The sequence below is a fragment of the Paramacrobiotus metropolitanus genome, unplaced genomic scaffold (assembly GCF_019649055.1).
Source record: "Paramacrobiotus metropolitanus isolate TYO unplaced genomic scaffold, Prichtersi_v1.0 Parri_scaffold0000374, whole genome shotgun sequence".
Taxonomy (NCBI): domain Eukaryota; kingdom Metazoa; phylum Tardigrada; class Eutardigrada; order Parachela; family Macrobiotidae; genus Paramacrobiotus; species Paramacrobiotus metropolitanus.
The window spans coordinates 20,285-31,491 of NW_026570594.1; the positions used below are offsets into that span (position 1 = coordinate 20,285).

Sequence of the window (11,207 nt, forward strand, 5' to 3'; positions counted from 1 at the left end):
ATTTCTGATTTTATGAAGTCTGTGTTTTTAAAAATTTTTGAGTATTGAAAAAATTTTTTCTCTACTCAAAAATTTTGAAAAGCGTAAAATGTTTGTATATACCTTTCTTGTGTATATTTTTTTAAGCTTAAAAATTCTAAATGAGTCAGTTAGAGTTTCTTAATTCGAGTACTAAAGTACCTAAGCAGCTGCGTGTTAATTTTCTGCCAGGTTAATTTGCTGTTATACTTCAAGTATCATTCATGGTATTCATATTGTGGCTGTAAGCGAAATATTATCAGGAATATCATTCTCAGAATTTTTTTTTAAAAAAATGGCTTCTACATAAAAAAGAACAGCGGGAAATTTAAACGCCTATTGCAGCCGACGAAAATATTTGGTTAATCTTTGGTTTACAATTTTGTTGCGATTATCTGTCGACGAAATTAACGGGAAACGGCAGCGCGGTATACGTATTATTGTTTGGCAGAACGTCTATCCGGCGCAGGGCGCGACCAACCCGCAGCAACTGTACCAGCGCTCGCGTCCTGGCGGCGCCGCGGATGCGCAGCCACAATTCAACAGCGCCGCCGCCGCCGGCATCGCCGACATCATGGTGGCGGGCGGCGAATACGGCCAGCAGCAGGCTATGCAACAGCAGCCCTACAACAACAATATGGCCTTCGGTCAGCGCGACATGCAGCATTCGGGCAGCACCGGCAGTTTCAACAACTTCGGAAATCAGAATAACAACTACGGCCGGAATGACGGGTACGGGGATCGGGGCGGCTACGGTGGGTATCAGCCGTACGCTGGACATAGCGCAAGGGCTACGGTGGGCATTTCGCAGAATTTCGCCCCGGAAGAGGAGAATTCGCCGCCGACGTGGGCTGACGGTCTGCAGCGGTTCCAGGCATCCTTACACTGGCGCTCTGCTGTGAGTGCCGAGCGTAGAGAAAGTGTTTATTGTGCCATGCAATTTTGTAAATTAGATTCCAGATTCGGCGAAGCGGGCGGTGTTAAGATAACCTTAAAATTAATTTTTATTTCCTAAAAAAGTTTGAAGGTGCTTTTTCGGTGTGCCAAAAAAAATCTTAAAGTTGTTAAACGCGGTGAAAAAAATCGGAGCGGATTAGGCTTGAATATTACTCATCAATATGTCTGAAAAAATAAAATTACGATTTTATTTTATAAAAGGTTTACTGTGCCATCTACACGCAAAAACGAAGAATACTACGAGATAATGAGATCGGTGTATGAAAAACCTTTGTACAATAGTGTATGTGTGCAATCTTACAAAAATTCTTAGCCAGTCAGAGTGTTATCTAAATTGAAATAAAAAAATCAACGTTAAACTGCAGCGTGGTACGCTTTTTTTAGAATAACCCCGATCTGGTGCAGGAAGCGGCCAGCTCGCAGTATTCGGCCAACCCGTACATTCTGCCGGCTCAGGCGCAGATGTACCAGCTTCCCGGCGCCGTGGATGCTCTGCAACAGCGTCCTTTTAATAGCGCCGCCCCGGACTACACGGCCGGCAGCGCCGACATCCTGGTGACGAGCGTTGGTGGTTACGGCCAGCAGCAGTCGATGCTACAGCAGCCCTATAACCACAATACGGCCTTCGGTCAGCGTAGCATGCAACATTCGGGCAGCACCGGCAGTTTCAACAACTTCGGTAACCGGTATAATTATCAGAATAACATTTACGGCCGGAATAATGAGTATGATGCCGTAGACGGTGGCGCGTCCAGCGCCAGTCAGCACCAGGGGCGCAATGCCCAGGTCGAAGTGTTTACTCTAGAAGAATGGAATTCGCCGCTGCCGCGGGATGCCGGTCTGGAGGAGTACGTACTATGATTCTCTAGCTTTTTTAAGCGGTTTTCCTATTGTAAGACTTTTAAATTCAGTGCTGTCAAAAGTAGTATCGTTATAAACCACTTTTAGCCGTGTTGCAAAAGTAAAAAAATGGTCGGTCAAATTTCTGACCACTTGTTGGTAAAAGTAAATTCATCTCATAAATCAAAACATTTAATTGCTGGAAAACTGCCCGATTACAGTGAAATTCCCTAAATTCATATTGCACTGACTTTTTAGTCCGCGTAAAATACTTCTTATCGTAATGCATAAAATTAAATTTGCGTTAAGTAAAGTATTTACTTATTTGTTTTGGAATCGCTGCCATTAAATTAAACGGATTAATTTGGATGCTCTGAGTGTCTGCTTGAAAACTTATGAGTATCAAGAGAGTACAGTATCGTAGTACAGTGGATTTCGCTCTTTAAGCCTCTCTCTTTTTACCTCCGTTGCGGCATAATACATATGTCTGGTGCATTGAACGTCCTATAAGCATTCAAACATCGTTACCGAGAATGGAATTTTTTCCCCAGTATTTTAACTGTTTAGTAATTTTTTGTTTTTCCAGGATGTTGTTCCAGAAAGTCAATACGGGCATGGACAGTGGCACAGCTGAGGTTATTGTAGCGGAAACCAGCGGGTCTAATCCGCCAGAGTCCATTCAGTCGGTATGAAAACTGTAAAATGAGCGCATTTAATCATTTCTGTATTAAATGCATTTTGTAATTTTTATGTGTAGTATTTTCTAAATTGTTCGCGAAGGTTTTCTTCGTTTTTTTTTTATAGATTTATTGCATTCCTTTCCAATGCCATTTGTGTTTTTAATGTGGTTTGTGTTGGGATTGTAGTTTAACGAAATCGGTCTGCATGACATCATACAGCAGAATCTGCAGTTGGCCGGTTACAACGAGTAAGGATGTTAACTTAATTTAAATTTGTTTTTATGGAACTGAAAATTGACAATTTATTTCTACGGTTTGAGTGTATTGCGGCGTTGACTGTTTCTCTGCTAGACCCACATCGGTGCAGCGTCATGCCATACCCATTTTGTTGAGTGGTCGCGATCTGAGGGCCTGGGCACAAAAAGGTACCTTGTAGTAATTTTTATGTGGCTTTTAACTGCGCTTTCGCTACTAATTTATTTTGTTCCGCGCTTTTATTTTTCCATATCTTCTTACATTTACGATATTTAATTGTGTAGGTTCGGGGAAAACGACGGCGTTCTTAATTCCCATCATGTCGCAGATATTGACCGGTGGTCCGCCACAAATTCACATGACGGTACGTTGTTAATGGTTTTGAAAAAAATTTTCAAATAATTGGTATTTTGAGTTTACAAATTTTTGGAAAATTTAATTAGCGCACAGAATCTTTCGCCGATTTATGCCATAATTGTCATGTAATTTGCGCCGGACAAAAATGGGCCTGATGAAAAATGAATAAAAGAAAAACGCTAGCTCGTGGAACTGTTGTTTTTGGTGTTCACGGGTCAGTAGTCTTCTGTACAAAATTATAATCGACTTTTGAAATTATTATTAAAATGAAAAGTATTATTGTGTGGTTAGTTGTGCGCAGCAATTGACGTTCAATTTTCCAATTGTACAGCAGCAACGCCAGGGTGTTCAGTATCCGCTGGCGGTGATTTTAGCCCCCTCCATTGAACTGGCCAACCAGATCCACAAGGAATCATTGAAGCTCGCGTATCGAACGCGGATCCGCTCAGTTGTCTTATACGGATTTCCGCATGAGCGTCTGGCTGTTGAGGTGAGAGATCTGAATTTGCTTGTATGTAGCTTAATTAATTTTTTTATTTATGTTCTCAGTTGGTATCTGCCTGCATCTGTATTTCTTCGCGATGTACTGTACATTAGAAGGGTGTTTATTTATTTATTCCACAGTCTGTTTGTTCACAATTTTTTCACAGTGATTTGAATTTTTACGATTATGTTTTGACACAGAAATATGTCCATAATTATCTTTTTGATTTCTGTCAGCGCAATTTTCAGTGTGATTTATTTTTCTCGGAAATAGAATGTTGAACTGGAACGAGTCTGCCACGTCATTGTGGCCACGCCTGGCCGTCTGAAGTGCCTGCTGGAAGAGGGGAGAGTGTCGTTCCACTTGGTGCGGTATCTGGTCTTGGAACAGGTGGACTTTATCGTCCTGAAGTCGCGCCACGAGAAGTCGCTTCGGGAAGTAATGCGGCTTGTCGGTCCTAAACAGCCCCAGCGGAAAACAATTATGACGCTTACTGCGGACTTTAAGAAGCTAACTGAATTATGTGAAAAGTTTCTCCATGATTTTATCACAGTGTCCGGATATGCGCAAACAGAAGGTAATGTTTGATTGATGTTTGATCTTGTGTATTGCCAAGTTTTTCGCATTCCGGACATTTTGACAATCTGGATTCACGTACCGCACACCTATGAAGATATTCTCTGCATTGCTCCACATGACAAAAACTAATAGCGTGACGATTGTTTTTTTTTGTTCTGTCATTACAACAAAATTGTACCGGTACATGAGATCAACAGAAAATTACCACCTTTGTAAAATTTTCATTTTGCAGGAAAATAATGTAATTTTTCGCATTTTAATTTTTGCAGGGAATTTTCTGCTTCGTTTCGACATCAGTAAGTTTGAAAGTTTTGCATGCATTGTACAGAAACTGCATTGCTTGTATGGAAGTAAAATTTTGTTGCATTTCTTGCAGATGCTACTGCGAGCATCAAACATCAGGAGACACGGAATTGTTCTGATGCTCACAAAGTGCTAGCTGAATTTGGAGTAAGTCGATGTAATGTAATAATGATATGATAATATTAATAATACCACTGAATTATTATTTCATAAATAGTAGTTAGTATAAAATGATAGTAATAAAAAAAGTTATAGGTCGATAAAATTATAACAGCGTAATAAAAGGTTTTTAGCGAGGATAATTTGTGACTGATTAATAATTATTTGTGGGAGTTGCTTAATTGTTATGATTTTCAGATTTCCCATCGATTTACCCGCGTGGTAGTGCAACCGCAGTTTGAAAGCGGGACGTCATCAGAATTTCCGGTTAAACTGTTCTTCGTTATTACGGTCCGCTCCACTCAAAAGGAGCTTATCGATGTGCAATCGTAAGTATAAGCCTATCAGGAAGAACTGCAGCAATTTGCCCCCGAATAGATATGTAGCGTACTTAACACAGACTCAAAGTAATTATCGTAGTGCAGTGGCTCCAGTGCACTAAAGATAATTTCTAGGCGGTGAATTAATTCTTTAGCTGTTTCATGTTTGTGCTTTTTATTTTGTAGTCAGTGTCGCTTGCACCTCAATAGGAACGGAATTAAATGGGCTGACATTACTCCTCTTGCCTCATCCCAGCAGTGAAATTTTTATGGATGATGATCTCACTGGCCCTAGTGTTTGAGCAGGCTGGGCGGCGGCGTTCCTGTTCTGTTGAAGTGCTTTTCAGTCTGTGTTGTTTAACCCGGTGTTTTTAACCCGGTGTTGTTAACCCGGTGTTTTGTTAGTTTTGCTTTATTTGTTTTTTAAACCTGGTGTTTGTTTTATTTGTTTGTTTGTTTAATTAACCCGGTGTTGTTACCCCGGTGTTTTGTTGGTTTTGTTTTGTTCAATTTGTTTTTAATTTTGTTTTGTTAGTTTCTTTAACCCGGTGTTTTTAACCCGGCGTTTTGTGTATTTAACCCGGTTTTGCAATTACTCGATTTAGTACTCTATGGTAATTACTGGAATTAAAATGATTTTTTCTCGTTCATGGTGGCCCGGAAATGTGATGCTGTGACGTCTGTTTGATTGATAAAAATTTGTTAATATTGATCAACCAAATCGAAAGTGAGACTAGAAAATGGAATGATTAATCAGACTTTCAGAACGTGCTGCAATTCGACGCAGCAACTAATATTAACCGCTTAACACTGGACAAAATAAATCACCGTTGAGAATAATCACCGTAAATGCTAATTTCCCTGTCTTTATGGAAAAAACACCGCGATATCACAGATGTGCAATAACATAAAAAAACAAAATATAATTCAACACAGCGGAAAAGTGTATAATCACATGAGAACGCCCAAGGCGGTGGGAATGGCCAGTCCGAGGAAGAGGACGTAGAGGAAGAGCAGGATGCCGCCGTAGACACGGGCCAGCCGGAAGCGGGCGGCCACGATGTAGATTAGTGAAAAGACCAGCGACACCATCAGCGTCCCGGCGGACAGCAGCGACAACGAGGTGGTTTGCACCGGGAAGGGATCAACCGTGCTGGTGGCGAAGCAGAAGGAGGTTCCCACGCCCAGCAATAAATCTGTCAAGTACACCGTTATACATCCGTTGATGCGAATATTTTATTGGCATGCAAGTTTATTTCACAACTAACAAGTAAGAAACCAAAGAAAACGGCTGAGATATTTTTTTCTCAAATAAAAATAATTTTAAATAATAAGAACTAGTTCTTACACGAACTTATTAATCCGAAAAATAATACCCTAACCTAAGGGAAATTACGATTCGTTAGACGGAGCAACTTCTGGATGATTTTCGCCTGCCTGTACAAACACCTGTAGATATACTTAAAAATACATTTATCAGATAAATATATGAGAAATAATATATAAATACATACGAAAATATTTGCACACAAATGTAAATCCATAACCGGGAAAACGCAAGGAACACGATTGGCTGAACAAAAACCTTTTTTTCAAAAATACTTTTTTAAATTTAATTATTACAAATTATTTTGCACACTAAGGTTAATTTGTACGTACACCGACGAACTTTATCGAAACGCTGCCAATTAAGCACGCATTTGTAAGAAGAAGAAAACAATCAATAAATTATTTCTCATTGATCCCCCGGTCAAAAATATGTCAGTAATCAATAATAATAAACAGTTAGTAATTGACGATCATCAAACGAGTAAGGTACAGCAATTTATTTCAATCAATGTTCTATTTAAGGCATATTTGGCATTTTCATATTTACAAAGCAACTGTAAATAAAGCCACATTACGGCGTGTTTAATTCAGTTTAAAAACCGGCACTTACTCATCATGGGACCAGCGAACACGGCCGATATTCCCACCCGTGGCTGGCCGCGGCGGGCCATTCCTGTGTCGGCAATAAAATCTACAAAGCCATATATTTGTACCAGCCATCAGCCAATAAATTCTACTAATGCAACGATCTTCCTTCCGAAGGAATTATATTTACTGAAAAACGAGACCGGGTACATGCCCTGCTTACCGGGAATACTGTCGCCCCACGCCAGCACCGTCAATCCCAGGATGGTGGTCTTGACATTCAGGGCAATCCCCACGGTCTGCAGGCAGGCCACAATCTCGTTGGCCGCCAGATACACCCACACGCAGGCCCCGAAGAAGCCCAGGTACGCGAACACCTACCCGGAGAAAACGCTTACGGATTGCCCACAACCGGAAAAATAATTCTCATAAATCACCGAAAATATTATTTTTCAATATTTTTTTAAAAGACTACACACAAAGGTACAACAATTCAAATACGGAACTAGCTGACAAAATATTCTGCCATCCGCATTTTGTAATGCACCGATACGATCGGCAGTATTACATGACACTGTACAAAATTAGGGACACCATTAAGGACACTACTGTATTATACAGTGCACTATACCCACGTACTGTAAGTGATGCACAAAAAAGGCAAGAAATACACCCGAAAAATACCGTAATAAAATTCTGCTGCACTACGGAATTAACAGACGTAACAAATGCTGGGAAAATGGTCTTACAAAATGATACCAGGGCGGCTCCGTAACATGGGATGTGAAGATGACAAAGGCGGCCACCAGCAGCGCGATCAGCAGCGCCAGCGCCCAGGCCGGAAAGACGCCGCTTAAATTGGCATTGCCGCCTAAAGAAAAACGCTTACTTTAATAAATAACACAGGAAAGAAAACGTAAATCAATAAATAACACAGCGCAGAAAAATCAAATAAATAAATACTGTAAAGAAATTATGTATAATAACGAAATGCATAACGTGAGAAAATAATCAAATAAAAAAACTTAACAAGTATAATTAAATAACTAAACAACTAACACAAAGAAAAATAAATAAGTAACGCCGAAAGCTTACTTAGCTAAATGAAAATTACGCAGAAGAAACAAATAAGCTAACTAAATAAAAAGCTCTTAAGAAAAATAAATTATTAACGAAAAAGTGTAGCCGAACTGCAAGATCACGCCACCTGGTACGAGCACAACGACAAGCATGCGACGACGACGACGACGACCATGCTTTTTTGATTACCTATAGTCCCGGTTGCACAATGCCGCGTCTGCTTGTATGCCGGCAAATGTAAACATCCGCCAACGCTAACACTGCACCGCTGGCGTGGTAAACCAACTATAAACCATGTTTAATTAATAACACGCCGCTCTATATATGAAAACGCTCCGCTGCTGACCTTGTTAACAGCGGAAACCGGCACTTAACCGCAGTTATAGACCCGTGGGAAAACACCCCTCCGCGCTGCTCAACACGGCAAAGTAGCCGCCTAATAAAAGGGTTGGCGTCTGCGGGCGGTTACGCGTGATAACACTGTACTACAGCTTACTTTACCGACAAAAAATTTTTATTAATGTTATCGTTAAAAAGTAATAGTGCCACGCGTAATTTTTAGCCGGTGTTTTACTTTCACATGACATTTATTTTTGGATCATCCAGCACCGCGAAATCGACGTCGTAGCACTAATTTTAAGTCAAGCTTGCGTACGTCAGAGTATTTCACTCTCCAACGGCAGCGCGGCAATTATCAGTTTCGTCAGTAATTATTCCGCTGTATATTCGGCTGCCATTGCCGCACGAACACAACCGTGGTTAATTCGCACGCTTGATCACGTCCGTCAGCAACAACAACAGCAGCGTTATACGATCCTGTATGCACACTACCCTGCCTACACTTTCCGGTCATTGATAGCTGCAGAATTTCGGGAATTTCTATTATATTGTCTGCAGCGATATGGTCATTGTGAGCGGCCGTGCATTAAAATTTCTGAATTGAAAAAAAATTTGCCGGTTCGTATTTTCGGTGCTCTGATTTTGCGTGTAATGTCGTATGACAATGTCATATAAAGAAAAATAATATGCAGACAACATAGCACAATTAAAAGCGCATTTTTTAATTAAAAAATTGCCGGTTCGTATTTTGAACGCCCTGAATTTGCGTGTAATGTTGTATGACAATTTCGTGTAAAGAAATATAATATGCAGATAATATGGCATAATTAAAAGCGCCTCCAGCTGATGCGACGACAGGAAAGCGTGAGTGACAAGCGCCAACAGCGGCCGAGCGCTGTTTTAAAATCACCACTCCGATGCTGATTAATGATTACGCGCCCGGCATTTTTCTCCTGAGCGCCTTTGTTAGCCGCAGCTCAAGATCGTGTCGGAGAGATTGGCCGGCATTTTTTGCATATCATTTTGTTCTTACAAGAGCGCATCTAACAAGTGTCGCGACGACGCAGCTTGATTTAATTTGGCCCCTAACGCGCGGCTTACATTTCCCAGGCGACACAGCTTGGGCGAATAATTCTAGAGGGATTTAAAAATTATCACCTTAGAAAAAAATACCCGATGCCAGAGAATTTTACGGCCATAAAAGAGCCGGTTGATTATATATGAAAGCCGTAATTAAATTTCTTTTCTGTATGGACTGTGCAATTTTGTAAACAGGTTGCCCGTTGCGCAAAGAGATTTTTTTACCGCTGGATTCCGGTTCCATTATTTTTGCTAACCAGCCGATTGCGTCACTTGCATAAACGCATATCCGGGTTACCGCAGATGACAATTATAAAATATTTAATTCGGTAAAGCGATAGCGTGCGTCTGGTGTCTAGACAGATTCGCGTCGTTCCGAAAATCCTCATAAATTTCTTTAAATAATTTTTTTTCAAAAATATTTTCAGCTACATCGTAAACAAAATAAAGGCTAGAAATATTGAAAACAATTTAACGCTATTAATTCGGCTGCTATAGCGCACGTATAGAAAAATAAGACGGGCAAGAAAGAAAACCACTGTACATACTACGACTTCGCATTTCTTATACGCATTTTTGCCTCGTAGCAGAATAACTGGATTTAATGGTAGAATTTTCCTGTTTGAATTTTTTTAGCTTTTCCGCTTTCTGTAAAAAAACGAATGGCTAAACGGTCTTCCGCTGTCTCGCTTATCAATCTGCTGAAAAATATCCGATAAATTTAATCAGTCAACTGACGTCACAGCATCACACCTCCGGGTCAAACGAACTGAATGAACGATAAGAAAACACAAATAATAAAGTCCAAATAAACAACAACACACTGATAATATCAACCGTTTAAAATGTACACATAAATCATGGCTTGAAAAAATCACCGTGAAATGTCATTTTCACCGTATTTAGGAAAAAAGACAAAAAAATCCCGCGATTTATCACAGAAGTGCAGTAATATCAAAGAACAAATAATTCTTCAACATAGCGGAAAACGTGTAAAATCACATGAGAACGCCCAACGCGGTGGGAATGGCCAGTCCGAGGAAGAGGACGTAGAGGAAGAGGAGGATGCCGCCGTAGACACGGGTCAGCCGGAAACGGGCGGCCACGGTGTAGGTAAGTGAAAAGACCAACAACACCATAGTTTTTTGCAATATTATTGTTATTACAAGAGAGAGCATTGTCAAAGTGTCGCTTCGTACGATAACGGTTGATTTAATTTTCCCAGTCAGCGCCGCATGCGTGAATAACTGATTCGAATTCCACAAAATTATAAATGGTTAAAATGTATGGCTGTGAGCGTGGTTTAGCGTAACAACTGCGCGCGCGAAAAACGTCTAATTATCACGTATGAGAAACAACAGCCCGTGCCATAGAATTTTATTCCTAACAACTCTGCAGCTAAGAACTGGTGGATTGCTGCAGAAGGCACTGTTGTACGGACTGTTCTATTCTACAGATACATATGTATCTGTACTTATACTACTACACAACGATACTATATATACTACTAGCGGTGGTTGCGAACCACATTATTGCACGAGCGCGAGCGCCAACACCACTGGGAAATGGTATTGGGATTGTGGAAATGGAAAAGCGTGACGTACGCTCTTCGTGGCTTCAGACAAACTTTATGCTCTTGACGAAGACTTATTGCAGCACCTCGCGCTTCGCGCTCGGCGCAAACTAAAAAGTTACCACACCAGTGGTTCAAATGCAAGTTAAAGCGGAAATGTTAGTACAAGCTGTACAATACAACAGGTGCTGATGCATTCGACACTTTTCGTCGACACGAGGACATGGTGTTATAGTGTTGCCCATGAGAGAGGTCGGAGGGATTTCAAG

The 11,207-nt window shown here is 40.7% G+C and overlaps 2 protein-coding genes across 2 annotated transcripts; one reads left to right on the forward strand and one right to left on the reverse strand.

Annotated features, from left to right (window-relative positions):
• The first annotated feature begins 347 nt into the window (after positions 1-347).
• Positions 348-5,598, forward strand: LOC129602258 (ATP-dependent RNA helicase bel-like). The gene is made up of 13 exons (XM_055501253.1): positions 348-916; positions 1,360-1,654; positions 1,715-1,823; positions 2,402-2,501; positions 2,682-2,743; positions 2,847-2,920; positions 3,035-3,114; positions 3,439-3,597; positions 3,865-4,168; positions 4,440-4,466; positions 4,547-4,620; positions 4,831-4,961; positions 5,139-5,598. Exons 1-13 carry the CDS (start codon positions 593-595, stop codon positions 5,212-5,214), a joined length of 1,815 nt encoding a protein of 604 aa, XP_055357228.1. The 5' UTR covers positions 348-592; the 3' UTR covers positions 5,215-5,598.
• Positions 5,599-5,789: 191 nt separating this feature from the next.
• LOC129602257 (mitochondrial sodium/calcium exchanger protein-like) lies at positions 5,790-10,504 on the reverse strand. The gene is made up of 5 exons (XM_055501251.1): positions 10,368-10,504; positions 7,616-7,754; positions 7,090-7,243; positions 6,892-6,972; positions 5,790-6,148 (listed from the first exon to the last, which is right to left on the reverse strand). The coding sequence occupies exons 1-5, from the start codon at positions 10,502-10,504 to the stop codon at positions 5,904-5,906; spliced, it is 756 nt and encodes a 251-aa protein (XP_055357226.1). The 3' UTR covers positions 5,790-5,903.
• Positions 10,505-11,207: the final 703 nt, after the last annotated feature.